Here is a 24,744-nt window from a genome sequence, read left to right on the forward strand (position 1 = left end):
ACTGCTCCCCTCCAGGAAGCCCTCCTGGAGTCGACAGATAGCTAGGGCCTCCTTACCAGTGCAGGTGACCCCAACATCCTCATTGTGAGCGCAGTTGTGCTTTCCCCAGGGAGCAGCAGGGCAGTCGGACAGCGAAGCCTCCGTCCCCACACAGCCCACATCGTCTAGCCAGATGGGGCCCGCGCCCCAGCCAAAGCGGCCAGCAGCAGGGTCTGGCTGCCGAGGTCCACCACAGCCCAACTCCCGGCAGACCACGGCTGAGTCCCGCATGTCCCAACTATCGTCACACACGGTCCCCCAGCGCTGGTCATGCCACACCTCCAGTCGACCTGAGCACTTGCTGGGCCCAGCCACCAGGCGCAGCTGGGGGGACCCTGGGGTAGAAGAGACCCAAAGAATTAGAGTCAGGGAAGCCGCCCAGCCTCCTGACTCTTCATCCACCTTTCCCTCCCCACATCTTCCTTTCCATTCATCCATTGAGGCCTTCCCTCCATTCATCCATCCTTTCCTCCAGGCAGCAAGTATTTCATGAGGCCTTTTTTCTGCCACTTTCTGCATTAGGCACAAGGGATAATGAGTCAGGCAGAGTTCGGAGGATCCTCAAAAAGCTACACATCAAATTACCATATAATCTAGAAAGTCTACTACTAGGGATATACCCAAAATAAACCGAAAACAGGTATTCACACAGATACCGGTATGTGAATGTTCATAGCAGCACCTTTCACAGGAGCCAAATAGTAGTGGTTGTACAACATTTTGAATGTATAAATACCACTTGAGTTGTATACTTAAACTGGTTAACTTTATGTTACATGAATTTCACCTCAATTAAAATAAGAGTCTTTTTCCATGCAATTTTGCACCACCCTTAATTTTCTCTCATTATTATTGGTTTAATAAGGGTTTTTTTCTTCTTTTTTAGATTTTATTTTCCTGACCACTAGACCACCAGGGATAATAAGGTGTTTCGTTGTTGTTTATGAGTCAGGCACAGCCTCTGCTTTGAAAAGCTCTCGGTCTTTAGAGAAAGTAGCGTGCACACACTTCATTACAGCTCAGCGAGCTAAAGGGAGTAGTGAAAGTACCCAAAAGGCAAGGCAGACACACAACGAAGAGAAGGCGAGAAAAATTCTGCCTGGGGAAGCTGGAGAAGCCTTCTCAGAGGAAGTCATTTAAAAGACAGGGAGGAGCAGGCCGGGCGCAGTGGCTCACACCTGTAATTCCAGCACTGTGGGAGGCCAAGGCGGGCAGATCACCTGAGGTCAGGAGTTCGAGACCAGCCTGGCCAACATGGAGAAACTCTGTCTCTACTAAAAATACAAAAATTAGCCAGGCATGGGCCGGGCGCGGTGGCTCATGCCTATAATCCCAGCTACTCGGGAGGCTGAGGCAGGAGAATCGCTTGAACCCGGGAGGCGGAGGTTGCAATGAGCCAAGATCGTGCCACTGCACTCCAGCCTGGGTGACAGAGCGAGACCCTGTTTAAAAAAAAAAAAAAAAAAAGACTGGTAAAATGGTAAACTTTATGTCACGTATGTCTTTCTTTTTTTTTTTTTTTGAGACGGAGTCTCGCTCTGTCGCCCAGGCTGGAGTGCAGTGGCGCAATCTCGGCTCACTGCAAGCTCCACCTCCCGGGTTCACGCCATTCCCCTGCCTCAGCCTCTCCGAGTAGCTGGGACTACAGGCGCCTGCCACCACGCCCGGCTAATTTTTTTTTATTTATTTATTTTTAGTACAGACGGGGTTTCACCGTGGTCTTGATCTCCTGACCTCGTGATCCGCCCGCCTCGGCCTCCCAAAGTGCTGGGATTACAAGGGTGAGCCACCGCGCCCGGCCAATGTATGTCTTATCACAATTGTTTTTTAAAGAATGTGAGCCCTGGAAGAAGTGATTTTGCTTGAATCCTGGCTCTCCCATTTCTCAGCTGCGCTGCCTCATCTGTAACATGGAGACCTGTCAGTACCCACACCACTGGCTGTAAGCATCACCTGGCCTGAGACACTGAGAGAACTGGGGACAGCATCAGTCACCAGGAGCCAGTACGTGCTCATTCAGTGTTAGCTGACATTATTATTCAGGGAAAGGGGAACGAGGCCTCTGGGAATGGTGATCATGGTGAAAATAAGTTGCTGCTTTTGTTTGGCCTTTTCCCATCTTGAGGAGACAGCTGTGTTAACCACGCCTTTTTATTTTCTGTATTTCTGATGCTTTGACATCTTGGAGCATTCCTGATCCTGAGGGACTGCCCCTCCCAGGGTTAGCTAATTCCTAGAGATGGTAAACGGCTTGAGCATGCCTTTTGTGTCCAAATCACCCTCTCCACTGGGCTCTCACACCCTGGGCCACTCTGCACCTGTCCTCACTGCCCCAGGGCCAAGTACCAGACGACTAAGGACAAACCTCTGAGCCGCCACCCTCCCCCCTCACCCCGCTGAAATTCTTCAAACCAGCCACTTCTAAGCCTGCTTACCCTGTCTCACCTATTCCTTCCTGCAAAAAACACAAGAAAGACCCCTGCACCTGGCCGGGCATGGTGGCTCACGCCTATGATCCCAGCACTTAGGGAGGCCAAGACAGGAGGATCACTTGAGGCCAGGAGTTTGAGACCAACCTGGACAATAGTGAGGCCCTGTCTCTACAACAACAACAACAACAAAAAATAGCCAGGCACGGTGACATGCAGCCGTAGTGGGGCAGAGGTGGGAGAATCACTTGAGCCCAGGAGTTTGAGGCTGCAGGGAGCTGTGATTGCACCACCACACTCCAGCCTGAGCAACCAAGTGAGACCCTGTCTCTAAATAAATGTATAGATAAAGATTCCTGCCGTGCTTCCCCCTCACTCCCTCTACCTCCTGCCTGGCCCTGGTGCTTCCCTGTGTGGCCCCGTGTGGCACACCGTCCTCTTGAGAACCGTTAGTCACAATCTTTTAGTGGCTGTCATCTCCTGAGCTCCTGGCCTCACCATACCTGGGTAATAATAACACCTATATTTTAAAATAACAGTCCTTTCAATACTCATGAAAGAGGCCAGGCGCGGTGGCTCACGCCTCTAATCCCAGCACTTTGGGAGGCCGAGGCAGGCAGATGGTTTGGGCTCAGGAGTTCAAGACCAGCCTGGGCAACATGGCAAACCCCATCTCTGCAAAAAAATACAAAAAATTAGTAGTCCCAGCTACTTGGGAAGCTGAGGGGGGAGGATCACTTGAGCCTGCAGGTTGAGAGGTTGAGGCTTCAGTGAGCCATGATCACACCACTGCACTCCAGCCTGAGTGACAGAATTAGATCCAGTCTTAAATAAAAAAAATTTAAAATATATATATATATATATAGTGGAAAGGAGGCAGGCAGAACCATTGATCACATTTGCTAAAGAATCAGAGACTCTGGAAAGTAATGTTTGAGCAGGGCTGTTCCTTGAAGCTGGCCTGAGTACCCCATGATGGATCCTACAGCCACACCGTGCAGCTTGGGAATAGAGCAGACTCTCAGCCCACCATCCTTTCTCTTATCCAGGACTGGCTACAGAATTTTGGGGGTTCAGTAAATGATGAAAGTCAGGACCCCTTGTTCAAAAATTATCACATGTTCCCAGACGTGACAGCAGAGCATTGAACCCAGCTCAGTGTTCTGGGCAAGGCCCCTGTGCTCCTCTTCTCCACCTTTCTCTGCAAGAGGCCCCCCATGAGACAGTCTCAGAGCTGAGGGAAGGAAACAGAAGGAACGACACTGTCTTCTTGGAGAGCGTGGAGGGACTCACCGGCTTCCGGTCCAGGCTCCCAAAGGACAGTAGGGGAGGCTGGAGGAGGTGAAACGCCTGCCGTCCCTGGAGCCTGGCTCATCATGGTGGCCGGGGGCCTGGAGGCAGCCTCCCTGGGCGTGGAGTTGTTGCTGTCCGTGGGGGCCGTGGGAGGGACATAGCCCAGGGGCATGCCTGTGGAGCAGGGGGTAAGTGATTGCCACCCACACACGCCCTCCATCCTGGAGCTGGCACCCCCACCTCCTGCGTCATCCTTCCTCAGTCCTCTCAGCTGCACGCAGAGATCTCTTCCTGCCGAACCTCCTCCCTAGACACAGCCCACACTTTCCACATTCCTGACCTGGGGAGAGGGGGTGTGAATGCGGAGCAAGGCAACAGAGAGAGCAGAGGGCTGGTAGCTTAGGGATGACACAGAAGCGGGAGGCGACCTTCTGCAGAGAAGGCTGGCTTCTGCCAGGGGCCAGGAGGCAGGGCCAGCCAGGGCTGCCACAGGGCTGAGGCTCATCCTCGGCTGTTTCCATTTGGGACTGGATTGTTCTTGGCTGTGGGGGCGTCCTGTGCACTGCGGGATGCTGAGCAACACCCCTGGCCTCTAACCTCTGGGTGCCAGGAGCACCCCCACCCCCAGCTGTGACCATCAAAAATGTTTCCAAACACTGTCCAATGTCCCCTTGGGGGCAAAGCCACCCCCAGCTGAGAACCACTCACACAGGGTGAGGATTCAGAGGGGAGTAAGATGGGGGAATGGAAAGTCCGGACAGAAGGCAGGAAGGGCGCGTAGGGACCCCACCCCCCACTTGCCCCTCCGCTCCAAGCACCAGCACGCCCACCTCCTCGTCCTCCACCACAGCCCCCTCACCGTCACACACGGCCCCGGCGTCCTCACGGTGGTGACAGTCATGCTGGCCCCAGGGCCGAGCTGGGCAGAATCGTAAGGCCGTCTCGTTTCCCCGACACCGAAGGTCGTCCAGGATGATGGGTCCAGACCCCTCCCCAAAGAAGGCGCCCCCGGGGGCGGCCAGCGCCCCTCCGCAGCCCAGCTCCCGGCAGGCCACAGCGGCGTCTCGCAGGTCCCAGGCGTCGTCACACACCGACCCCCAGTGCCCCCCGTGCCAGACCTCCAGGCGGCCAGCGCACCCGTGGGGGCCATCGGCCAGGCGCAGCCGAGGTGCTGGGCCTGGATAGTGGGAGAGGGAGCACAGGGCCAGGAAACGAGGGTGGATGAGCGGGGACTAAGTTATGCTCAGGCAGGCTGCAACCCCAAGATGACTCTGGGAAGCAAATATTCCATCTTCACTATCCAAATGAGGAAAAGGTTCCAAGACAGGAAGTCACTGGCCCAGAGTCCAACTCTGGTGCATCCCCCATGTCCCTTGCCTCGGGATGGTGGGGGCTGAGGATGTTGGGAGCTCTGGCTCTGGTCCCCTGGATCCACCTCCCATGCCTGGCCCCTCTGATCCTAGAGAGCCAGATTTCCAAGTCTCAGCACCACTGGCATTGGGCATCCTCCTTTATCGTGGGGACTGTCCTGTGCTGCATCCTCTACCCACCACATGCCAGTGGCAACCCCTCCCCCTAGCTGCGACAACCAAAAGCGTCTCCAGACATTGCCTGCTGTCCTTTGGGGAGGAAGGGGACGAGAAAGCCCTCACTCCCTTGCCAGCTGAGAGCCACTAGTCTAGATACTAACCTCTCGCTGGCCTTAGGGTGCATAGGGTACATTTCATCTTTTTATTTTGGGAGGAGGGGATCTCACTATGTCACCCAGGCTGGAGTGCAATGGTGCAATCTTGGCTCACCACAGCCTCGACCTCCTGTACCCAAGGGATCCTCCCGCCTCAGCCTCTCCCAAGTAGCTGGGACTACAGGCATGCGCCACCATGCCCTGCTATTTTTTTTATTTTATATTTTGTAGGGAAAGGGTCTCACTGTGTTGCCCAGACTGGTCTTGAACTCCTGGCCTCAAAAAATCCTCCCAAAGCACGTGGGCTACAGGTGTGAGCCTGTAACCATGCCTGGCTCTTCGGGTACATTTCTGTTGGGGTAAGAGTTGAGTCATCATTGGAGGACTCTGGAGTCCCTCTCTCTGTCCCCCAACGAGGCAGGTGCAGAATTGCCCCCAGTCACTGTTCTAGAGAAGAGCACAGAACTAGGGAGGAGTCTAACACACCTGTCTGCTTTTCCTCATCTGCAGACAGGGGAGGGGAGCGTCTCCCTCCCAGGGTTGCCATGAGAATTAAATCAGATGCTGGCGAAGCTCCCAGCTTCACCGGGCGCCTTAGTTCATTTGTTTCCTTTCTTGGCACCTTCCCCCCTCCTCTCCAGAGCCTCAACTTCCCTCCAATGAACTCTGCTCTGAAGGTCCCACTTCTACCCCCACAGGTTGTACACTAGGCATACGAAGGCACCACCCCCACCCCACACAAGCCTTCTCTGCCCCTCACTCCCACTTTGACCTCTGTGTCCCCACCACGTCCGTACGGCCGACTGTGCGGTGGGACAGGCGTGGGGCGTGGGTCTATACAGACCCAGAAGGGTCAGCGGCTGGGGCTGGGGCTTGCTAGGCACCTGGGTCTTGGGCCATTTACGTCACCTCTCTGAGCCTCGGCCCCACATCTGTGAAGAGAGGGATGAGGATCCACCCCGTCGGGGCTCCAGGAGGCTCAGAGCAGCCCCAGGTAACGTGCACAGCGCAGGGCCCAGCATACAGCAGAGACTTGGGTCAGCCTCTTTTTCTCTTCTCTTCCCCCTGGATACCCACTGACGTCAGCATTTCCTACCCGTCCTGGGCAGGCACCCAGCTTTGCCTGCAGCCCCTGTACTGTCCCCACCCCAGCGCTGACGAAACGCCAGGGGGGTGCCCTCTGCCTGCCGGCCTCCTACGCTCAATAGATCGGGCAGTCCAGCAGGGTGGGGCCTGGCCTTTCTCCTGTGGTTTCCAGGCCCTGCCATGGTGGTGTGTAAAGATTTGTGGAAGGAAAGAAAGGAAAGAGAAAGGGAAAGAGAGGGAGGAAGGAAGGAGAGAAGGAGGGAGGGAGCCCCTGAGCTCTCACCTAACAACCCCCAACAGCTGTTTGCTGGGTTCTATCCCAGGTCCAAGGGGAACGGGAGAGGGGAGGGACCCCCCCGGGAGACAGCTAGACCCCCTGCTGAGGGGGTGTGTATGAGGGGAGATAGAGGCTCATCCGTGGATGTCCCCACCCTGCCTCAGTCTCCCTCCATGCCCCCAAGTCACCAACCTCCCTCCCTCCTTCCCACCAGCTCCCTTGAGGACGGGGAAGGAGCAGAGGTTGGCCACAGAGAAGGGCTCTCCGAGAGGGTCCCTGCCGTGGCCAGCCCAGTGGCAGAGGGCAGCCAGGGCTTCTTGCATTCCAGGACTTGGCTCAAGCCTGAGGCAGGCATTCTTAGCTCCAACGCTCCTTCAGGAAAACTGAGGCTTAAACAAACGGTCACTGGCCTAGGCCCTGGAACAGGGCTCAGCACTAGCCCCAGCCTCAAGCCTGCCCCTCCCGTTCCTGGCAAGAACGGCAGGAGCCGTGGAAGGAGGGGCGGGAGAGCGTGGTGAGTGGGTGCTGGGCATGCAGAGAGCAGGTGGGCAGGAGGCAGAGCTGGGAGCGGGCCCGCTGCAGCTTACTGGAGGGGCAAGAGGGAGCCGGGGTCTGAGGAAGACAGGAGGGGCCAGGCCCCAGCCCGACGTACCGGTGCAGACCAGCCCGGCATCCTCGCTGTGGTCACAGTTGCTCCGGCCCCAGGGGCTTCGGGGGCAGTCTCGGAGGGCCTGTTCTCCTCCTCCACACCCCACATCGTCCATCCACACGGGCCCTGCACCGGGCCCGAATCTGGCACCCCCGGGGGCAGCCAGCGCCCCCCCACAGCCCAGTTCCCGGCAGGCCACAGCAGCGTCGCGCAGATCCCAGCCGTCATCACACACGGTGCCCCAGCGCCCGCCGTGCCAGACCTCCAGGCGTCCGGCGCACCTGTGGGGGCCAGAGACCAGGCGCAGCCGCTCTGTGGGGTGAGCAAGGAGGGGACGGTGTGGCCAGTGAGAACTGATTCAAACACCCCTTCCTCGATTTTCACCTGGGGAAACAGGCCTGAGGGAGCGGTGGCCTGAGATCTGCCCGCCAGCAGCCCGTGAAGAGGTGAGTCCATGACCTGAGTGGGCCAGGACACCTGGGCCTCCTGACAGGGCAGGAAGAAGAGGGGAGACCAGGCCTGGCCATCTAAATCCCCGGGAGAGGGACGCAGTGAACACTGGGATCCCTCCAGGGCCCCGGCTAAGGAGAGGGCACCCGCAGGTCCTCAGTTTGTCCGGGCCCCAGGCCTCACAGCAACTAGCCTTGGGGTCGGGGGAGCCTGCAGGGAGCTTACCTTGGCGGGGGGCTCCGGTCATCAGCAGAGGGGCCCGGGTGGACTTGGCCTGCTTGGGCCGGGGGCTCTTCTTCCGGGAGGCGTTCTGGGGGTTCCCAGCTGGGCGGGGGGCTGGGAGTGGAGACAGCCAGGGGTCAGGAGCTGAGCCCCTCATCCTTCCTCCCACCTGGGGGCCAGGCCTCCGTCTCTGAGGGTCTGAAGTGATGGAGGACTCCCTAGGCTATGAAGGAGACGGGGTGGGGTGGGGGGTGGGCAATGTGTCCCCTGGGAGTTCATAGTGCAGAGATCCCTCTCCCCTTGGAGGGAGTGCTGGGTGGAGGTTGGCAGGGCAGTCCCCTGGGCTCACCATGTGTCACCGGGGGCTCCTCCGTGCTGGGGCTCAGCTCCACCAACAGCCCTGGCCAGGGAGCCCCGTCCAGGGGAGACGTTGAATCGTCCCTGGAGTTAGCCACGCGCTGACCTGCGGTGGGGGGGCAGGGACAGAAGCTATGAGGAGAGGAGGAGAATCCAGGCCATTTGGGTCCCTGGAAGAGGGAGTGAGCCACCTGGCTTTGGAGGGGATGGGAAGTTGGGTGTCTCTGGACTGCTGGGCACTCAGACTTGCTGGGGCTAAGGACTTGGGGTTCCTGGGTCATCTCCAAAGGAGCTCCCCCTGAAGGAACAGCCAGGGTGTCCTCACCTGCGCAGACGACGCCCGCGTCCTCCTCGTGGGAGCAGATGTGGGCCTTCCAGCCCCGGTGGTGGCAGAGGCCCAGCTGCCCCTCATTGCCCCGGCAAGCCAGCTCGCTGAGCCACACAGGCCCTGCCCCCTCCCCGAAGAAGGCGCCTCCTGGGGCGGCCAGTGCCCCTCCGCAGCCCAGCTGCCGGCAGGCCACGGCGGCATCACGCAGGTCCCAGCCGTCGTCACACACGGTGCCCCAGCGCCCGCCGTGCCAGACCTCCAGGCGGCCAGCGCACCCATGGGGGCCATCGGCCAGGCGCAGGCGCTCTGAGGGTTGGAGGAATGGCTGTGACTGGGGAGGGGCATCCTGGGGGCCCCAGGGCCAGGGCCAGGGCGACTGTAGGGGCAAGGGGCTGTCCTGCCAGTACTGTCGGTAGGCCAGTGGCCCTGCTCACTGGCCCCTGGGCCCAGACTCCTGGGTGCTCAGAGAGATGCGGCCAGACACCTTGGGGATTCCCGCGAGGAGCAGGGGCCAAGGTCACAGTGGAATTCGGGTGGGCCGGGGACCCAGTGGGGGTGAGGCCAGGCCTGGATGGGCAGAATGGGGAGGCCTGGCGCTGGGTAGTGTGGGGGGGGGCAGATGGGAGGAGTCTGGGCACTTACCAACAGCGTGGATCCCCACCAGTGCCGCTGGAAGGGAGCGCGGAGGGTGGGGCAGCGTGAGGGGCAGGCTGGGGGTGGCCCTTTCTCCAGCACAGGCCCCTCATCTTGAATACCCCAACACACACACACACACACACACACACACACACACACTCCTCACACCTCTGAACCAGAAACCCCACTGCTGGGAGGCAGGACTCTGGACAGAGGGGCTGGCTGAGACACAGGTCTCTGAGGCGGGTGGGGCTGCAGATGTCTGGCCCCTGAAGTCAGGGCTGGGGACCAGGGCTTTGGTGCTCCCACATGGGCTTGGCTAAAGGTCAGATGTCTGCGAGATCCCCCGCAGGGGGCCGGGCAGGGGGGCGGGCAGGGGGCAGGTCCCTTGGGCTTCTGGGCTGGCAGAAGGCTGGGCAGATCAGGCAGGGATCCTCAGAAGGGATGCCAGGGTATGCAGGAGCACCAGGGACCAGTCCCGGAAGTTTGAGTCCCTAAACTGGACAAGCTAAGGGTTCAGAGGTGGGGGCCTAGGCCCCCTGAGTCCCCAAGGAGAACGGATCACTCACCAAGGAGGCAGGCCAAGACCCTCATGGTTGCAGCCAGGGCAGGGGATGGGGTGAAAGGGGAAGGAGAGCGGGAGAGAAGAGGAGGAGGCAGCTGGGGAGAGAAGGAGGGAGGGAAGCGCCTGCCGGAGGCGCCCAGGCCCGAGGAGGAGCAGGCAGGGCTGGACGCTTTGCCAGGAAGAAGAAAGAGGCTGCAGGGAGACGGCAGGGGACAGGGGGGGCGGGAGGGGGCTGGCCGGCGGCGGAGGCATGGGGGGAGGGGGTGGCGGGCGGGAGGGAGGGTGTCCAACTGCAGACACCCACACGGGAGACGGAGGCGACGGCCAGGCAGGCTCCAGCCAGCGAAGTGCTGTGCTCAGAGAGGCTTAGGGGGTGGCCGGCTGCAGGAAGGCACAGGACAGGGGTTGGGGGACGTGTGCGTGGGGGGGGGGGGGGCAGCATGAGCGGGAGGGGGCGCCCACCTGCTGTCTCTCTCTTGTGTGGTCAGGGAAATCCAGTGAGACCACTGCTAGGGTTGGGGGCTGGGTAGACCTGGGGCTCTTGGTGCAGCAGCAAGATTTGCAGCCAGACACCAGGAGGGACTTCCTGGGTTAGGAAAAGAGACTGAAGGACCCGGCCCTCCAGTCCTGGATCTGAGTGTGAAGCCCCCAGTCCCCAGCTGAGAGAGGAGAGGTTGAACTTCACTGTCCCAGAAGGAGCTGGGGTCCGGGGAGATAAGCAGCACAAGGGTCAAGGCTTGGGAAGGGGAGGGGCTCCACACATTCTGCCACACACTCTCACACACACACACACACCCCACTGCCTGCACACCAGGCAGCTGTGAGGCGGAAAAAATTCGGTAATGGGGAGCGTGACTCAGAAGGGCTGGCAGGGCCTGGGGCTGCCCCTGAGCCCACAGCCTCCCCTTCTCCCAGTCCAGCACCACCCCCCAATAATTAATGTTAACTGGGGAAAGGAGGAGCCAGACAGAAATGAGCCGGGCGGCGTGGGGCCGGGGGTGGGGGGGTGTCCTGAGACAGACTGGGAAAGGCATCAGAGGAGACAGGCACACAGCAGTTTCAGGCTTTATTAACAAACGGCGTAAAAAACCAGACGCATCTGGAGGAAGGGACAGGGCTGCCCGTCTCAGCTCTCAAGCTTCCCAGAAAGGGGCCAGGCCTGGCAGCCCTGTGCACCGCGCCCCCTAAGCAGTCAACCTTGTCCCCTCCAAGGACAAGCATCTGACCCAATCCAGGTCCCAGGGAGGCGGAGTCGCAAACCCTAACTCTGGGGTGTATTCTGCTCGGCCTCCTCTCCCCCTCCCCAGATAGCTCTCCCAGCCTGGGGCATGGACAGCACAGATTGCAGACATCAGCCGGGGAGGTTTCTCAGTGCAGACAGAGCTGAGGTAGGGGTTGGAGAGGCTGACCTCGAGAGGCCCCTGAGGGCCAGGAAGGAAAAGGAGTCATTCCACTCTGAGAAGCTCAAACACCACAGACTTCACACTGCTGACGGGTGGACAGGGGCCAGGCTCCTCCCCTCGGCAGGCCTCTGTTTCTGGGCCCCGGGTGGCTGAGGACTCACTGAGGGAGGGCAGGTAAAAGTACCCGCACACAGTAGGCGCTCATCAGGTGCTGGCGCCCCTCCCTCCTCCCCTGCCCTGGCTGTCAGTCTGTAGCTTCACAGGTCTTTGCTGAATTCCCTCACCAGTGTGTAGCCCAGGCAGCCCCAGCCCCCCTCGGCCTGGTATCCGCAGCCCTCCAGCATCCCCGCCACCCCCCAGGCGGCCACAGCCACGGGGACCACGAGCCGGGCCCGGGGCTCCCCCATGCCCCCAGCCCAGGCCCGAGCCCGGGCCTCCGCGAAGGCCAGCAGCCTCCTGCCCACGCCCCGGCGGCGGTGCCAGCGAGAGACAGACAGGCGGGTGACCAGGGCCCCGTCCCCTGCATTTGTGCCAGGGGCCAGAGCCAGGACCCCACACACGTCACCGGAGCCCCGCACGGCCACCCAGGGGCCCCCCAGGCCACCCGGCGGAGGCAGAGAGCCCCATCGGGCCCGCAGGCCCAGCTTCACGGCGGCCACAGCCAGGAACACCGGCAGGAGGAGGGCCAGGGTGAAGGAAGCCAGGACAAAGCGCAGGCCGCTGCTGGCCGCCGCCAGGAGGAGCAGGGCCGGCGGCCGTGTCAAGGCATGGAGGGCCACGCGGTTTTCCGTGTCCTTCACGCCGGCCTGTGGGCAGGAGGGGTGGCTCAGCCATCCAAAACGCTAGGGCCTCCTGGACAAAGAGAGGAGGTGGACCCTGCCCGGGGCAGGGTGAGGGCTCCCAAATGGGAAGGGAAGGCAGCACGGTCCGATGTTCAGTGCGGCACACTGGGTATGGAGTGAATGAATGAACGAGAGTGAATGATGGATGGATGAGTGAATTAGGAGCTGTGGGGGCACTCAATTCAGTAGCAATGCCGCAGTGAGGCGCCAGGGAAGTAAGGACAGGGAGGGTGCCTCAGGCTGGAGTGGAGGCTGGAGGGAGGCTGCTGGGCTAGGTTGGGGTGCTGGGCTGTGCTTTCAAGAGTTGGGGTCGGAGGCACAGAGCTGGCTGTTGCGCTGGCGTGCAGAGCCGACTGGAGATGGGAGACCAGGGAGGGCGTTGGTGCTGGGGTCCCAGTAGGGCTGCGGGGGTGAGCCCCCAGCTGCCACACCTGCTGTGGTTTTCAGCAGCAGGGCCGCTGAGGCTCAGGAGGAAAAGATCCGGCTCCAGGGGTCCAGGCTGGCTCAGGTGGGTGGGAGGGGGTGGCTAAATCCACTTGCAATGCCCCCACTGCAGCCACTCCCAGGCCCCCTGGGGCCCCTGCCTCTCACCTTCAGCATCTCCAGCACCAGGGGCTTCTCATCTTCCCTCATCTCCCGCACTGACAGGTGGCTGGGGGCCATGGCAGCCCCCAGGCCCCTGCTCCCCAGAAGGGAGCTGGCGTCGTGCACCTGGTGAGAACATAAGTAGGTCAGCGTCAGGGGGCACCTCTGTCCCCAAAGCTCCCCCGAAGGGTGGGGAGCAGCAGCAGCACTTCCTAGATCAGGACACTGAGAACCCTCGGGGCCTACAAGCGAGGATCTCGGCAGGACAGGCGCCCTCCACAATACTCAGCGACCTTGCTAAAGTCTCCCGGGATCCCCCCTGCCCCGTATTATTCAGCGATCTACACCCTTAAACGCGCTGTGGACGCCAACACTGCAGCACGGGGCTCCCTCCCAGGCACTGGGGTCCACGAACACCCTCCCCGCATGCCAGAGAACGGACCGCGCTCGCTCCACCCCGGTCCCCAGCGCCCCCTCCCCCACAGTCGTCCCCGTCCCGCGCCACAAGAACAAGGACCCGCAAGCACCTGCACGGGTCGCCTTTCGCCCTTCCACAAGGTTTCGGGAGCGGGTCTGGAAGGGGGTCGCGGGCGGAAGTGACGTCAGACAGCGCGCGGTGGGGCGGGGCAGCGCCCGCTCCGGGCCGTAGCAACCGTTGCTAACCTCCCCGGAGGGCGGGCGGGGAGGAACCGAGCTGTGACCCTGCGGAGGGCCGGGAAGTGACCTCTCCTATCCCTAGAGAAGGAGCAACGGAGAAAGGGGACCTGGGGAAAAACGGATGCGGAAGCCGGCAGGAGACGGGCGGCGGGATGGGGACCAGCGCGAGCTCCCGCCCCGCGTTCTCTCGTTGCTGAGCAACCTGAGCCCGCGGCGGCGACGCCAGTGGGTGGATTCTCATCTGTGCCGGGGCCTTCGCTCAGCATCCTCCAGCCCAGCGGCGCCCGACTCCCCCATCCCCAGGGACCCCATTCCACCCACGGGGCGCCCGGGGTCGCAGAGCCCTCCTGCGTAAGGATCCCCCTATTTCTCACACGAGGGGGGCAGCGGGGCGACCTACAGTGAACAAGCGGCACTCCCTGGAGTCCGATGCCACCACCTCCCCACTATAATGACCCCTGCGTCCTTTTTTGGTTTCAGGACAGGGGAACTGAGCCCTACGTAGTGGCTGGCCCCAGGACGCAGAACAAGCCATCTGCGACTCAGGACGCAAGACTTAAAGACTCCACGCTCCCAGGCGGGGGCTAGGACCGTGACTTTACCCCCTTCCCTCCCCCCAGGAAAACAAAACACAGGCGGGGAGACTCGGGTCTTTATTAGCAAGCCCAGCCTGCGGCACCCTGCCCCGCCCCGGCTGGCAGTGAGGCGGGGTCTCTGCGTGGGGCGGGAGGGGAATCACTGGCTCTCCTCAAAACGTGTGCACCAGCTGGACTGCGGGTAGAGTCTGGACAATCTGGATGGAGGGCAGGCCCTGCGGGGTCATAACACCAGGCCCAGCTCCTGCGGGGACCACTTGTACCATCTGGGAGGCTGGAGCCCCGGGGAGCCCCGCGGGGCCCGAGGCTGCGCCTGACGGCGGTGGGGCCAAGAGCTGCAGCGTGGCGGCGCCTCCTCCAGTGTTGCTGCTGTCCAGCAGCTCAGTGGCTGGGGCGCTGCGGATGATGAGGAGTTTCTGTCCGGGTGGGCCGGTGGCAGGTGGCTCGGTCAGCCCAGGAGGAAGTGTTTCTACCTCCTGTACGCAAAGCCGAGTCTGCTCGCCATCCGCCCCGCTCAGCACCAGCACGCTCTGCAAGCCCTCGTCCGTCTGGAGTGTCTCGAAGAGGACATCCTGGACCACACCAGTGCTGGCCTCGCCATCCCCCGCCTCCCCGGGGCCCGGGCCAGTGAGCAACTCCTCAGCTGCCCCACTCTGAACAACCAGCAGGTTGGGTGCCTCGGTAGCCACAGGTCCCCCACTGGAATTGGAGAGCTGGCCGGCCATGGGCTGGAGCTGGACCGTGGTCACCTCCTGTGCTGGCTGGAGCTGGACCGTGGTCACCTCCTGTGCTGGCTGGAGCTGGACCGTGGTCACCTCCTGTGCTGGCTGGAGCTGGACCGTGGTTACTTCCTGTGCTGGCTGGAGCTGGACCGTGGTTACTTCCTGTGCTGGCTGGAGCTGGACCGTGGTTACTTCCGGGGCTGGCCGGAGGGGCTGGAGCTGCACCCCATGTGGCCCTGCCTCCCCGCTCCCCACATTCTGCAGAACGATGAGGCTCTGCCCTGCCCCGCTGACCCCAGCGCTGGCCGCTCCCTGCACCCCTAGACCCCCAGGGCCTGGTAGCCAGACCACTCCCGCCCCCTGGCCCGCTTTCCCCACTGCCCGCGGGCCCTGCCTTGCACGGCCGCCCCCAGCCCCAGCACTGGAGGAGGGCAGCAGGATGAGCTTGGGAGGTGCGGGAGGGGGCGGAGGTGTAGTGGGCTGCACGCTGCTGGGGATCAGCTGGAGGCCCTGCGCAGTCTGCACCAGGAGGAACGTCTGAGAGTTGGGCGCTGCTGGCCCCAAGCTCGGGGCCTGGGCCGTGCCCCCCGCCACCTCGAGGGAGAGTGTGGCCTGGAGGTGGGGCAGGACGTGGACATCTTGGGTGGCTGGTGGGGCCCGGGCGGCAGCCAGTGGAGCAGGGGGCTGGGGGCCGGCGGCGGGGGCTGTGGTGCTGGGAGCTGTGTTGGCCGGGGCGTGCGTCCTCATGTGCCGCTGCAGGTAGGCGGCCATAACGAAGCCGCGACCGCAGATGGGACAGGTGAAGGGGCGCTCGGCCGAGTGCGTGCGCTGGTGCAGTAGCAGGTTGGAGGAGTGGGTGAAGGTCTTGGGGCAGAGCGGGCAGCGGAAGGGCCGCTCGCCCGTGTGCACGCGCTGGTGCTGCCGCAGGTTGGAGGTCTGCGCGAAGCTCTTGCCGCAGACACCGCAGGCGTGGGGCCTCTCGCCAGTGTGCACGTGGCGGTGGCGACGCAGGCACGACGTGTTGCGGAAGGCCTTGCCACACTCCCCGCAGGCGTAGGGCCGCTCGCCAGAGTGCAGCCGCAGGTGGTACTGGTAGTGGGACGACCATTTGAAGGTAAGGCCGCACTGGCCACAGGTAAAGGCCCGCAGGCCCGTGTGCACGCGCTGGTGGATGGCCAGCAGGGAGGAGCGCTTGAAGGCCTTGCCGCACTCGCCGCACTGGTAGGGCCGCTCGCCCGTGTGGTCCCGCAGGTGGTAGCGCAGCCCGGAGGAGCCCTTGAAGGCCTTGCCGCACTCGGCACATTTGTAGGGCCGCTCCGCAGAAACGGGGGCGGACGGGGGTGGCGGCGGGGCGGGGGCAGCAGGCGCCAGCGGTTCCTGGGGACAGGTCACCTCGGCAGCCTCAGCCTGCGGGGGCGGGCGGCCCGCCGCCGCCTCTTCCACGTGGCACTGCTGATGCGCCAGGAGGCTGGCCAGCTGCGGGAAGGAGCCGTCGCAGCTGCCGCAGCGGAACGCTTGCCCACCGGCAGCCCCGTGGCTGTGCTGGTGGCGGGAGAGCCCAGCCACCGTCCGGAAGGACTTGCCGCAGGGCAGACAGGCAAAGCCAGGAGCGGGGGCGGCGGCGGGAGGAGGGGGCTGCGACAGAGGGGACGGTGGCTGGTTGGCCTTGGGCGCCTCGGCGGGTGCTTCCTGGGGCTGGGGCGCCGCCTCGGGCCCGGGGCACGGCTGGTGCTCCAGGAGCACCTCCTCGCTGCTGAATCCCTGCTCGCAGCCATCGCAGCGGTACACCAGCTCCACCGTGGTCTCCGCCGCCGCCAAAAAGAGCTCAGGCACCACGGGCGGGGGCGGGGGCGGCGGGGCGGGGGGCGCGGGCGGGCTGTGGGGCTGGAGGTGCCGCTGCAGGTAGGCGTCGCACACGAAGACCTTGCTCCCGCCGGGCTCCCGGGGCTGGGGGGGCGGGGCCGCGGGGGCGGCACCCGGGGCGGGGGCTGTGGTGGCGCCGTGCGTGCGCTGGTGCAGCAGCAGGTTGGAGGAGTGGGTGAAGGTCTTGGGGCAGAGCGGGCAGCGGAAGGGCCGCTCGCCCGTGTGCACGCGCTGGTGCTGCCGCAGGTTGGTGCTCTGCGTGAAGCTCTTCCCGCAGACGCCACAGGTGTAGGGCCGCTCCCCGGTGTGCACGTGGCGGTGGCGCCGCAGGCTGGACGAGTTCTTGAAGGCCTTGGGGCAGTCCGGGCACGGGTAGGGGCGCTCGCCTGTGTGCTGCCGTAGGTGGTACTGGTAGTGGGAGGACCACTTGAAGGCCAGGCCGCACTGGCCGCAGATGAAGGCCCGTAGGCCGGTGTGCACGCTACGGTGGATCTGCAGCAGGGAGGAGCGCTTGAAGGCCTTGGGGCAGTCGGGGCACTGGTAGGGTCGCTCGCCCGTGTGGCCTCGCTGGTGGTAGAGCAGGGCCGAGGAGCCCTTGAAGGCCTTGGGGCAGTCTGGGCACTTGTAGGGCCGCTCGCCTGTGTGCGTGCGCTGGTGGTGCAGGAGCCGGGACGACCACCGGAATGACTTGCCACACTCCCCACATTCGTACTGGGCCACCGGGGCAGGGGCCGCAGGGCCTGGCTTCTCCCCGGCCCCCTCCGCAGTAGAGGCCGGCGCCATGTCCGCGTGGGAGCCGACCATCACACCTGGGGGAGGGATTGTGGGTCAGCGGCTCACCCCCGCACTGGATCATCTCAACCCCAAACCCACACACTGGATCTTTAAGGGACAGGGACTACCTCCCCGGGTCACCCACTTTGCAGGGGACCTTCCTTAGGATTAGGGTCTCCAATGGTCCCAGTTTGCTTGGGACTTGAGCCGGTGCCAGCGATGCTGGACTTTCAGTGCTGAAATGGAAACTCCCCAGCAAACTGGGGGTCACCCTCCTTAGGAGGCTGGCCAGGTCTGAGAAGGCTGGGCCCCGCCTTCAAGAGAGCAAGCGCTGCCTTTAGGAGTCTGCTCCCTCCCTCTCCAGACAGGCAGGGTCCCTGAAGACCACAGGCACAGAGGCTCTCCTGGCTCCGCTCCTTGCTGCTCTCCCCCAAGACCTTATCCTCCACCTCGGCCTCAACACTCCTCCCACTGCCATACCCTAAGCCTTTGCATGCTAACTAAAGCCTCCTCATGGGGCCAGGCACTGTGGCTCACGCCTGTAATCTCAGCACTTTGAGAGGCCGAGGCAGGCAGATCACCTGAGATCAGGAATTTGAGACCAGCCTGGCCAACATGGTGAAACCCTGTCTCTATTAAAATACAAAAATTAGCCCGGCGTGGTGGCAGGTGCCTGTAATCCCAGCTACTCAGGAGGCTGAGGCAGGAGAATTGCTTGAACACAGGAGGTGGAGGTTGCAGTGAGCCAAGATCACGCCATTGCACTCCAGCCCGGGCAATAGAGAGAGACTCCATCTCAAAAAAAAAAAAAAAAAAAAAAAAAAAAACAGAAAAAAAAAGTGCCCTCATGGTTTGAGCCTGCAACAACCTACTTCCTACCACCATAAAGCCTTCTAGGTCACTCCCACTTGGTGCTTCAACTCCCCAAATCCTTAGACTCCAGCCCATCTACCATCTAACCCGCCCTGCCGCCTCCAGCCAACCCACATCCTCACTCCCGCCCGACCCTGCACAAATGCTGCAGGTGGCCATGACAGGCACCCCCTTGCCTGGCCTTGCCTTGCCTGGCTTCAGTCTCAATTTTCCTTCAAGCCCACGAAATCTGCAGCCCCCTCACCATCACCCTCCCTGGCTCACACTACATGTCTCTGGTCCGTGCACTCCCCAGGTGACTACCTGACATGCTTCTTTCTCCTGAAACCTCCAGCCCCTGCTCTCCCCTCCTGTTCTTGGCAGGCAACCCTGTCCTTGATCATGCCTCTGTGAAAATAAAAGCAATCAGACGCGAAGGTTCTCACATTCTGACCACGATACTAGTGGTTCTCAACTGGGACAAATTGTGCCTTCGACCCAGGGGACACCCGGCAATGCCTGGAGGCATTTTGGGTTATCTGTTAACTAGAGAGGCAAGTGCTCCTGGCATCTAGTGGGTGGAGGCCAGGGATGCTGCTCAACACCCTACAATTCACAGGACGGCCCCACAGCCGAGAATGATCCCATCCACGATGTCAGCAGTGCGAGGTCCAGAAACCCTGCGCGATCCTCTCCCACAGGCCTGACCCAGTGCCCATGGGCCCTGCCTTCCCACCCACACCCTCCACTTTTCCTCCTCTCCTGGACCGTTCCCATCTGCAGAACCAACAGTCTATGTCTCCCATCTTTAAAAACCAAAAAGCTCTTCACTCCACTTCCCTGTCCAGCTGCGAACTCATTTCTCCATTCCTTTACAGCAGAGCAACTCAAGTGTCAACGCGCTCTTTCCCAGCTCAAACCCCTTCAGTCCCACACTGGTGCCCCCACTCCATGGCCTCGGCGGCGCGTGGCCCACAACGGCTCACTTGTCACTGGGTCCGTGGCCCGCCCCCCACCGGCCTCCGGGATACCTCGCTCCCTCGCTGCCCTCCGTCACCTGTCACCCCATCTCAGTCCCCAGCTTGGTTCCTTCTCACCTCCCTGACCTCTAGACGTGGGAGCGCCCGGGGCTCTGGCACCACTTGGTCCTGTCTGTCCTGTCTCCCTGGGAGCCCCAACCCACTCTCAGGACTCCACCGTCTACGAACAATGACTCCAGGCCTCCAGCTCTACAAGACCTACCCTCTGAATGCCACACCACCTGCTAGACGGTGCCATCTGGATGCCTCACTAGATACCTCAAACTTAACGTGCCCAAAATCTAACTGTGGTCTTCTGCTCCTCGCCCCCAACTTCGACTCCACCCATAGCTTCTCCATCTCTGAAAATGGCAGCCGTCTTCTTCCTCAGGTCAAAGGCTCCTCGCCTCCTCTCTCGATCACCCCTGTCCACAGATTCCCCTTCCAGCCGGAACATATCCGAGATCTGGCCACTTCTCACAGGCCTCCACCTTGATCGGAGGCACCACTGTCTCTCTCCCAGGCAGCTGCAACAGCCTCCCCACGGATCTCCGTGTTTCCACCCGTGCCCTGCCCACCCGTCTGTTCCCAATACAGCAGCTGAAGCGAACCCGTCAACAGGGAGGGCTGGGCATTGCATTCCTGTACTCAGAAATCTGCCACACTTCTGGTCTTCGAGCCTGCCGGCTTCCTGCAGCCTGTCCCCTCCCTGACTTGTCCTCCTGCTATCCTCACTGGCCACCTGCCCCTGGTCACTCTGGTCACCCAGGATGGCCAGGCAGGCCTGCTCCCACCTCAGGGCACCTGCCTAGAACCACCCCCTTCCTTTCCACCTGTGCCCGCCACTCACTCTTTCACCTCCGAGTCGTCACTGAAATTCCCTCTGCGAGAGCTTCCCTGACAGCCCTATTTAAATCTACAATCCCTTCCAACTCCCCATTCCCTTTTCCTGCCTTATTTTTTCCCCCACAGCAATTATCACCTTCTAATGTACTAGGATTCTCAGCCTCCGCAGTGCTGAGATGTGGGGCCAGACCATTCTCTGTTGAGGGCTGTCCTGTGCACTGCAGGGTGTTTAGCAGCAGCCCTGGCCCCCGGCCTCGACCCACTGGACGCCTGACATTGGCCTATGAAGCCCTCCTCTACACTGTCCACAAAGCTCACTCCTGCACCTCCAAGTCTTAGCCGCAGTGTCGCCCCTGGGGAGCACCGTTGCCCCCAGATGAGAACCGCTACCATATAACCAGTGTGCTTTCTGTTTTATTCTGTCTCCCCATGCTAGAATGTCAACGCCGGGAAAATAGGGGCTTCTGTCTGGTTCACTGTTGTATGCCATCCCAGTGCCTACAGTAATGTGTGGCAGCGTGTGTGCTCAGTAAACAAGTTTTAAATGAATGAAGGCTAGGCTGCCCCTTTGGACAAGCTACAAGAACTTCTTGGTTTTTTTTTTGGAGACAGGGTCTCACTCTGTCACCGAGGCTGGAGTGCAGTGGCGCGATCTTGGCTCACTGCAACCTCCACCTCCCGGGTTCAAGCGATTCTCCTGCCTCAGCCTCCTGAGTAGCTGGGATTACAGGTGCACGCCACCACGCCCGGCTAATTTTTGTATTTTTAGTAGAGACGGGGTTTCACCATATTGCCTGGGCTGGTCTTGAACTCCTGGCCTCGAGTGATCCGCCCGCCTCGGCCTCCCAAAGTGCTGGGATTACAGGCGTGAGTCACCGCGACCAGCCAAGAACTTCCTTTTTAAAAGATAAGTGTATCCTTTAATATGTTAGGTTAGATCGCGCCACTGCACTCCAGCCTGGGCAACGGAGCAAGACTCCGTCTCCAAAAAAACAAAAAACAAAAAACCTACTGGTGCTAAGAGGCAGCACGCACGGGCCTTTGAGAAGGCCGAGCATCTCCCTAAAGGAGATATCCGTGCCCTGAAAGAGCGGAGTCCCATTTAGCAAGAGAGCATCCCCTTTAAAAGGCCGCGCCACACCCTTTCAGCAGGCTGGACCTCCCCTTTAAGGGGATGCTGCCACTGCAGCCCCATCTCCACCTTTGTGGAGCTAAACTACGGATCGCTTTGAAGCAACGAGGACTCAGGAGTTTTTGCTTCAATGTCTGGGAAACGGTCACTGGCATTTAATGAGATAACCGCCTTTTAGGGGAAAAACATTGTTTTAAGTCAGAAAGTTTCTGTAAAAATGCAAAGCCTGACCCGCCCTCTCAATGCAGCCCCTTGCCCTTTAAGAGGGCGGAGCCGGCCTAGCGGGCAAAAGTCGGCGGTGAAATGGCGACTCCCCTTTAAGGTACCCCTTCCGGTTTCACGCACCACCCCCCCACCCCCCACCCCTGCAACGTCTCCGCCCTCCGGTCCCTCCCCCCACCCCCACCCCCTCCGGTCTCTCACCTGCGGCCCCAATCGGGGGAACAAGGGTGGCAGCCCCAGGACCTTCCCGCGGGGGTCGACGGGAAGGTGGGGCCCCGGCAGCGGCGGTGCAGCTGTGGGGGCCGGGGAGGGGGGGCAGGGGCGCACTCCCTCCCAACGGCCCCCGGCGCGAGGCACCCAACCTTTATCGGCGGCCTCTCGCGCACACAAACCCCGACGTCGCCGTCGGCGCGTCACAACGCACGTACGCCGAGTTCCCGCCCCCGGACCCTCCCATTGGCTGTCCGAGGCCTCGTCGAGCTCGGGCGCAGGCGGTGCGCGGCATCCTGGGAGTTGTAGTTCTCCCAGCTGTGGTCCCGGACTCCAGCTGTCAGGTCTTGGGGGCCGAGGCCCCGGTGAGCCCAAGGCCAGGGACGGCCAGCTCGAGACGCAGGGTCGCAAGTTCCCCTTTATTAGTCCCGATTCCCTCTCGTCTGCAGAAAAATCCTTCCACGCACCACGGTTGCACAATAATCCCTCCCGTGAAGCGGGCCCCGCCCCCAGGGTGTAATCGCTCCAGCGGGAAACCGAGGCCTGGAGCGCTTCCGATCCCTCGGTAGAGCCACGTGCTCAGGATTTTCGGGCGTGTGCTTCGTGCACGCTCATCCAGACGCTGCAGAAACCTGGTTCCTGCTGGGCAAAGTTCCGTTCAGGGAGGCTGGAATCCAGAGATTCCTTATGGGGCCTAGGGTTTTAGTGGGAGACCGAGCTGCTCCAGAGCTCCTTTCCACACTCAACCCCCGCCCAACCCAGTGTTCCAGCCACATCGGCTTTTCTGAGGGTCATTCAACGCAGTTTCCCAACCAGAGCACCAGTGCCATTTGGGATGGATTCATTGCAGCGGGGACTGTCCTACACACTCTACGGTGTGAGCAGTATCCCTGGCCCCCACTCACTAGACGCGGGTAGCATCCCCCAGCCTCACTCCACACACCCCTCAGGAGAGCTCAGAATATCTCCAGATGGAGATATTCGCGGTGGCTCACACCTGTAATCCCAGCACTTTGGGAGGCTGAGGCAGGCAGATCATTTGAGGTCAAGAGTTCAAGACCAGCCTGGCCAACATGGTGAAACCCCGTCTCTACTAAAAATACAAAAATTAGCCGGGCGTGGTGGCAGGCGCCTGTAATCCCAGCTACTCAGGAGGCTGAGGCAAGAGAATCGCTTGAGCCCAGGAGTCGGAGTTTGCAGTGAGCCAAGATCGTGCCACTGCACCCCAGCCTGGGTGACAGAGTGAGACTCTGTGTCAAAACAAACAACAAAAAATAATATCTCCAGACATTGCCAAATGTTCTCTAGTTGAGAGCCACTGCTCAAAGGCAGTTCTTTCAGCCTGAAGACCATTCTGTATGCTGTTTCTCAGGCCAGAAAGCCCTTCTGCCCTTAACCCATCCCTGCCCAGTGAGATCCCGCTGGAAAGCTTCCTGTGCTAGATGGTGTCCCTGTTACATACTCAGCGACATTTATCTATGTCCCATGACAGCGAGGACCTTTCGTGTCTTTGCTGCCCAGGTGTTCCAGACAACCAGCATGGGCCCTGATGGAGAAGCAGACGGTACTTGTTTGTTGAATGAGTGGATTTTTCCAGCCTCCCACACCGTTTCCCAAGTCCACAAGCAGGCTAGAACTCAGGGCTGATCTGCGCTGATGTGGACCCACCCCTACCTTACACCATCTTGGTGGTGATGTCTCCGTGCATTCGTGCGTGTAAAAACCCTTGGCATCCAGCTCAGCCCAACATTCCTTTCACGTCAGCATTAACCACACAAAGCGGCTGCCATGCGGGGTGGGGACATGGATGGGAATGCTCTGCCCAGCTGGCTGCCAGGCGAGAGGTGTGGATCCCACTTCCGTCCCCCTTGCCTCGGGCCATTTTGGTCTCTGCAATAGTGAAAGGGACCCTCAGCTCAGCCCCCCTCATTTACCTGCCCACCCAGAGCATTACAAAAGGGATGGGACACGTAGCCTGGGCAGTATAGCAAGACCTCATCTGTACAAAACATAAGCTTCATGTGGTATCCATGCCTGTAGTCCCAGCTACTCAGGAAGCTGCGGTGAGAGGATGGCTGGAGCTTGGGAGGTTAAGTCTGCAGTGAACCAAGATTGTACCACTGCACTCCAGCCTGGACAATAGAGGGAGACCCTCTCTCCAAAAAAAAAAAGAGAGATTGGCAGGGCTAAGACTGGCTCTTACTCTCCTTAACATTCCCCACTTTGCAGCCAGAAGGTGAACAAAGGTCTTGAAGTCAATGACCTTGGGCAACCTGCTGTCTCTGAAAAGGTGGTGTGGATTCAACAGGTTTGTTTTCCGAACAGCCTCGCAGCCCCTTGGAGACAGTGACGGGAGGAAACTCAGGCCAGCCTTGTGTCCAGTACTTTCCAGGCCAAGGAGGAGTCTCAGGGACCCAGATGGGGAGGTGGGGTTGTCCCCCAACCCCCTGGAACGTCTGTGTAGCCCTTCAAGGGATGTCGTCAGGTGCCTCATGCTGACAAGTAAACAGAATCAGCTGGGTGCAGTGGCTCACGCTTGTAATCCCAGGCCTTTGGGAGGCCGAGGCAGGCAGATCACAAGGTCAGGAGTTCAAGACCAGCTTGGCCAGCGTGGTGAAACCCTGTCTGTACTAAAAATACAAAAATCAGCCGGGCATGGTGGCACGTGCCTGTAGTCCCAGCTACTCAGGAGGCTGAGGCAAGAGAATTGCTTGAATCCGGGAGGCGGAGGTTTGCAGTGAGCCGAGATCGTGCCACAGCACTCCAGCCTGGGCGACAGAGTGAGACTCCATCTCAAACAAACAAACAGACAAAAACAGAATCAAATAGCCAAAAACATGGATAAGATCACACAGAATCCTCAGCTGCAGCTGTTCCAGGCCCAGCAGCGCTCCCACCCACAGTCCAGACCAGGGCTCCACCCCAGGTCCTGCCCTGGGAGCTGGGTCATAGCAATGTGGAGGGGGAAAGCCAGTAAAAACCTCGCCGTCCCAGTGAGCTCACAAA

At 60.9% G+C, this 24,744-nt stretch overlaps 3 protein-coding genes across 4 annotated transcripts in view; all 3 read right to left on the reverse strand.

Annotated features, from left to right (window-relative positions):
- SSC5D (scavenger receptor cysteine rich family member with 5 domains) overlaps positions 1-10,189 on the reverse strand; it is a 30,338-nt gene extending 20,149 nt beyond the window's left edge. The window contains exons 1-9 of the mRNA XM_030819578.1: positions 10,020-10,189; positions 9,457-9,483; positions 8,812-9,120; positions 8,479-8,592; positions 8,133-8,243; positions 7,461-7,769; positions 4,621-4,938; positions 3,762-3,935; positions 57-374 (exon numbers count right to left, since the gene is read on the reverse strand). Of these exons, the coding sequence (XP_030675438.1) occupies positions 57-374; positions 3,762-3,935; positions 4,621-4,938; positions 7,461-7,769; positions 8,133-8,243; positions 8,479-8,592; positions 8,812-9,120; positions 9,457-9,483; positions 10,020-10,044 (1,705 nt within the window). The 5' untranslated portion in view covers positions 10,045-10,189. The remainder of the gene's footprint in view (positions 1-56; positions 375-3,761; positions 3,936-4,620; positions 4,939-7,460; positions 7,770-8,132; positions 8,244-8,478; positions 8,593-8,811; positions 9,121-9,456; positions 9,484-10,019) is intronic.
- An 877-nt stretch (positions 10,190-11,066) lies between these two features.
- On the reverse strand, positions 11,067-14,159 carry NAT14 (N-acetyltransferase 14 (putative)). The gene is made up of 3 exons (XM_003277340.3): positions 13,373-14,159; positions 12,852-12,971; positions 11,067-12,224 (listed from the first exon to the last, which is right to left on the reverse strand). The coding sequence occupies exons 2-3, from the start codon at positions 12,921-12,923 to the stop codon at positions 11,676-11,678; spliced, it is 621 nt and encodes a 206-aa protein (XP_003277388.1). The 5' UTR covers positions 12,924-12,971; positions 13,373-14,159; the 3' UTR covers positions 11,067-11,675.
- ZNF628 (zinc finger protein 628) lies at positions 14,137-22,206 on the reverse strand. Of its 2 annotated transcripts, XM_030819579.1 has the most exons (3): positions 21,730-22,206; positions 18,634-18,717; positions 14,137-17,492 (listed from the first exon to the last, which is right to left on the reverse strand). In XM_030819579.1, exons 2-3 carry the CDS (start codon positions 18,638-18,640, stop codon positions 14,251-14,253), a joined length of 3,249 nt encoding a protein of 1,082 aa, XP_030675439.1. In that variant the 5' UTR covers positions 18,641-18,717; positions 21,730-22,206; the 3' UTR covers positions 14,137-14,250. The 2 variants fall into 2 exon arrangements, with proteins under 2 accessions (XP_030675439.1, XP_030675440.1); XM_030819580.1 differs by lacking the exon at positions 18,634-18,717 and having other exon boundaries at positions 21,730-21,916.
- Positions 22,207-24,744: the final 2,538 nt, after the last annotated feature.

The sequence above is a fragment of the Nomascus leucogenys genome, chromosome 10 (assembly GCF_006542625.1).
Source record: "Nomascus leucogenys isolate Asia chromosome 10, Asia_NLE_v1, whole genome shotgun sequence".
In the NCBI taxonomy this organism is placed as follows: Eukaryota; Metazoa; Chordata; class Mammalia; order Primates; family Hylobatidae; genus Nomascus; species Nomascus leucogenys.

Excerpts from the sequence above, each read along its gene's own strand:
- NAT14 (XM_003277340.3), bottom strand. The coding sequence starts at position 12,923 with ATGGCCCCCAGCCACCTGTCAGTGCGGGAGATGAGGGAAGATGAGAAG. Across the intron at positions 12,225-12,851 it reads TGGTGCTGGAGATGCTGAAG|GCCGGCGTGAAGGACACGGA; the intron begins GTGAGAGGCAGG and ends TCCTGCCCACAG.